The 4,902-nt window shown below is 38.7% G+C and overlaps 1 protein-coding gene across 1 annotated transcript in view; it reads right to left on the reverse strand.

Annotated features, from left to right (window-relative positions):
• col9a1a (collagen, type IX, alpha 1a) overlaps positions 1-4,902 on the reverse strand; it is a 29,734-nt gene that overhangs the window by 12,503 nt on the left and 12,329 nt on the right. The window contains exons 15-22 of the mRNA XM_033624348.2: positions 3,814-3,867; positions 3,669-3,722; positions 3,508-3,561; positions 2,913-2,966; positions 2,691-2,744; positions 2,555-2,599; positions 2,416-2,469; positions 2,217-2,270 (exon numbers count right to left, since the gene is read on the reverse strand). Coding sequence (XP_033480239.2) covers positions 2,217-2,270; positions 2,416-2,469; positions 2,555-2,599; positions 2,691-2,744; positions 2,913-2,966; positions 3,508-3,561; positions 3,669-3,722; positions 3,814-3,867 — 423 coding nt within the window. The remainder of the gene's footprint in view (positions 1-2,216; positions 2,271-2,415; positions 2,470-2,554; positions 2,600-2,690; positions 2,745-2,912; positions 2,967-3,507; positions 3,562-3,668; positions 3,723-3,813; positions 3,868-4,902) is intronic.

Consider the following 4,902-nt stretch of genomic DNA (forward strand, 5'->3'; position numbering starts at 1 on the left):
TACCCTGGGTGTGTTGGTTGTTGACATGCTGGGACACCGTGTCAAGCTCTGCCTGTTTCATGCATTGTCTGTTTTCAAGATACACTTTCGTTCTCACAGGAAATTTAAAGTTTACATACAGTCTCTTTCAAAATGAAGGCACTACGTTGTTTCAGCACTGCAAATTAACCTTTTTTTCCTTCAATAACAAACACGTAGTTAGGTTTAGGAAAAAAGAACAGAGTTTGGCTTTAGAATCTTACGGGACGCAGCACCGCTCTCCTGAGTGTAAGTCAGTGTTTGTTGGACCCACCCACCACCACTCCCACATGCCCCAGTTGGACTTTCACCACCTTAACTTTCGTCCTTGTCCCGCCATATTTCCCCCTGATGCTGCTGGGCACCATTAAACTATAACAGCAACCAGCCGCATGTCATGCCAACATTATAGGATGCCTTTTTTCCTTGGTGTCTGACGCCACAAGTCACTGCTCAAGCGCCTGATTTCGACGACTTTGGAGTGAGAACGGGCTCCTCAGCGTGCTTACACTGCCCAAACGGATGGCTATGAATTTTGTGAAGATGTGAATGTATAATTTTCTTTTGTTTACTTTGATAACCGGCAGATTTAATAAAATAAAATGTAGCAAACACAATTAAATACATTAAAATGGGTTTAATATTTTTTACAATTTAAGTTGCAATTTGAAGTTAGTAAAAACTGCACTCAAGTTTTACTCAGTATTTATAATAATTTGATAATAAGACATTATCCAGGAGGTAATTTTTTAAAAAGTTTTGCCAGATTTAGAGGGACTGCACGTGTCTTTATGGCATTATAAAACATTTTATCCGGTAGTTTTTGCATGATGTTTTCTTCTGTGGCCGCTAGACGCATCAGAATTCACTCCCCAGATAATATTTGATCATGACCTGTGCAGCAGACTGTGCATGTTGTGTCTGGTGTTATTAGACTTTATGACTAAGGTGTAGTATTTTTCTCATAGATCTGATTGTTCCTCCTGCTCAAGTCAGTTTTACTTTCGATGCTGGAGAAGAATAAACTGTGTGTTGGAATCTCACTCAGACAGCCCTTAAGAAAAATACTCCACATGGGGTGCTTTTCATCATGTCACCATGTCTCCTCAGTTCCCTCATTCTAATCGCTTCCTTGCATCTTAGCTCCTCCCAGCGAGATTGTGAGAGAAAGATGCGAGGAGGAGGGGCAAGGGCTCGAAATCCTTGGATCCATAACGTCTGTTTAAAGCCATGTCAGTTAATTCAAAGTGTGAGCCACATGTGAAGGTGCAGCACTTTTGCGTCACGCCCCTTGATATTGGACTTCTGCATAGTATACACCTGTGTTTCCTAACTCTAAGCTCCTCCAGAAGCCTCCTCTCTCCTCACTAGTCAAGCTGCATTTAAATAATTGGAACATCCTCTATAATGGAGGAGAGGGAGCGATATCCAGGTCACGGGAGGACAGAGGACGCGTGGAAGCATAAGTTGGCATGATGAAAAGCACCAAGGTCTTATTAACCTCCTTCAGTCAGACTTTGAGCCGGTTTGCGCAGGATACGACGCGACCTTCTGACATTTAAAACAATCTGAAGGCATTTTGGGGCTTTTACTCTGTCCTGTGAGTGTGTCGTGGTTGGGCTGCTGGACACACAGCAGGACGTGGATGTTTAGATCTGTGGAGGCTTTTGGGACACCCAGGTGCCTCATCAAGATGAGTGACAAGTGACGGAGCAGGAAGTGAAGGGGGAGGGAGGCGGGACTTATAATATATTTTCTGTCTCAGGGGAAAACCTGTATCTTGCTTGCTAATAAATACAGGTAGGCTAAATATAATGTTTTTGGTACATTTTCTGTTTTCCTTCTTCCCATTCCTGTCTCCGACTCACTGCCAGCCAGGCAGCATCTCTCATGCGGGGCATTTTGTATCTTTCATTACCAATATCACACAATAATTTCTGATTAAACACAACAATTACTACACACACTTATTTGCTAACTGGTTGAGGCCACGATTTCGCTGGTCAAGTTGAACCCCACACAATGCCAAGATGCAAATTTGTTTTGCCATGGGAAGCAGATGTTTTATTCACCCCCTGCTCACATAGAATTTAAGTGAACAGGCGTCAACTTTGTCACTGGTGTGGTTAAGTCACTGGTGTTAACCTCGCTCATGTGTGACTATGCTGTTAAGTGAAACGTAGATGCAGATGACTCACTGGTCCGCCTCTTGGTCCAGGAGGTCCCACCTCTCCCTGCTCGCCACGCTCGCCCTGGAAACAAATAAGATGTCAAATCGAATAATTATAAGAGTGACAGGCAGATAGTTTAATGTGCTTTTACATACTTACTCTGAGGCTTTTGCTTTATAATTAAATGGACTTAATTGTAACACAGTGGATGCTGCTGCAAACTCACTTGTTTCCCTGAAGACCCCATCATTCCTACAACACCTGGATCACCTGGGTTACCCTTTGGACAAAAATTTAAAAAACAGTAATCAACATATGACCATCAGTAATAATGTTTAGTGTTACTCAGTAAATTTTGATCATACCACTGCACCGCTGACTCCTTTTTGGCCATAAGCACCTGGCAAGCCCTACATACAGAAGAGACAAGAGATCAAACATAAACAAATCTCTCTGTTAATGATGAATCAGGGATGCTTCGGGGTCAGAGGTCACACTTACAGGAAGTCCTTGTGGGCCAGCATCACCTGGAGCCCCACTTTTCCCTGTAAGACCCTAAAAAACAACAGAAACAAACTGTCACAGGGATTTTCAAGTTCTCTTTAAGGACACATCCACAGATTCAAGCTGCAGAATTTCTATTTAAAAGCACACTTCATTGTTTTTTAGCCAAAATCAATTTCACACACTTCTGTAAAATATTAAAAATTAGACAGTAGTCACCTTGGACCCTGGCAGCCCGGGTATTCCCTCACGGCCATCTGGACCAGGGAGACCCTGTTGAGGAGAAAGATGAGAGGTTTACATAGATAATCACACAAATGTGACTCTCTTTAAATGAGGGCTGCACAACAGTTCCTGCCATTTGGATACTGCACTTGGCCATATTGCGATTTCGATAATATTTTAAATTATTGTACCGCCCTACTTTAAATGTAGAAACCACTCCGAACCAAAGACATAAAAAAATATAGTGCTCTTGAACAAAAGTGTTATGTTTCGGTGAAACTTGAGGCCACGCGTCTACAGGGTTTTGTTAATCAAAAATATTCATATAGCTGCATTATGGAAGGATAGATAGGCAGGGAAAAAGTAGCGATGGACAATAATATCGACATATCGAAAATTAGGTGGGGAAAAAAAGTGGATACATCGGTATTGGGTATCAGCCAAGTTGTTATTTATCAGCATAACAGATATCGGCAAAAAAAAAACAGTATCGTGCATCCCTAGAACAAAGTTATGATGTAGAAAAAATAAATGTTATGCAGCAGTGTTTGAAAGAAGGTGGATGTGATGGAGATAAAGCAATGCTCACAGGCTCTCCTTTTGGCCCTGGCACTCCTCTGATTCCAGGTGGACCTCGATCACCCTGTAAAGAAACAAAGAGGGAAACTTAAATTCATAACATGTATATTTAAATAACACATTTGAAAGGCAAACAAAAGAAATGATCATAAAGTCGTTGTTCAGTCTCACCTGCACTCCTGCTGGCCCGGGTTCACCTATGGCTCCTCTCTGACCTGAATCACCCTAAAAAATGTCATCATTTAATTATCTATTTATTTTTATATCAGTATTTATGTCGAAATAACAATAGGAGTGAGGAAAAATGGAAACTCACTGGGCCCCCCTGGATTCCCTGAGGACCTGCATCACCTGGTTTTCCCCGAGGTCCCTGTTTGTGGAGGTGGGAAATTAGTGGTACTAAGTAAGAGTTGAATTCATTTAATTATTTTACCATGCTTTTTTTTATTCAAAAGATAGAAACTTAGTCAAAGTACACCAATACACACAATAAACGTCAATCCAAAATGGTTCATACTTTCAGATTATTATCTCAGAATTAAGAGAAAAAGTTTTGATGGAAAAATTCCCTCTGTTTTTCTAAATCACTGAGATTATTATCTCAGATTCATGATGTTCTCATTAGAAGAAATCTTTTCTTCTTTTCTTAATTAACAAGATTAATATCTCAAAATTAAAAGAAAAGTTTTAATGAAAGAAATTCTGTTTTTCTGAATTAACAAAGCTTATTATCTCAGATGTGTGATTTAAGTTTTCATGGGGAAAAAATCAGCTCATGTTTATCTGAATTAACAAGATAATAATCTTCCTAACTCAGAGAAACTATTATCTTGATAATTTAGAAAAACAGTAGCAGATTTATTTTCCATTAAAACCTTTTTTAAGAGTTCTGAAATAATAATCTTGTTATATATATATTATATTGTTATATATATATATATATATATATATATATATATATATATATATATATATATATATATACATATATATATATATATATATGTATATATATATATACATAAAAAAAACTTATATGCATTACACTTCAGCATATTTCAGTGCAGACAATGTAGATGCAACCATTGGATTCATCGCTTGATGGTTGGGATGATGGGATTGTTTTGTTCGTTTGTTTTTGCATCAGGAGGAAATGAATGAGTTTTGAATATAGAGTTTTACACTTATCTAAAAGGTTTTTTTTTATATTTTCTTAGGCTTTAATGCTCTCTGTCATATTTTGTGATTGCATGTTTGCATTATTTAGTGAGCTTTTATTTTGAAATGACTTTATTGAAAGTTTAAGGGGTTGGCCATCCTGTGTCTTGTCCTGATTGGCTAATTAACAGTCAGCCATTTTGTGGTGTGTGTATATAGGAGCTGTGATTTCATTTCCTTTGTAAAC

The sequence above is a fragment of the Epinephelus lanceolatus genome, chromosome 3 (assembly GCF_041903045.1).
Source record: "Epinephelus lanceolatus isolate andai-2023 chromosome 3, ASM4190304v1, whole genome shotgun sequence".
NCBI lineage: Eukaryota > Metazoa > Chordata > Actinopteri > Perciformes > Serranidae > Epinephelus > Epinephelus lanceolatus.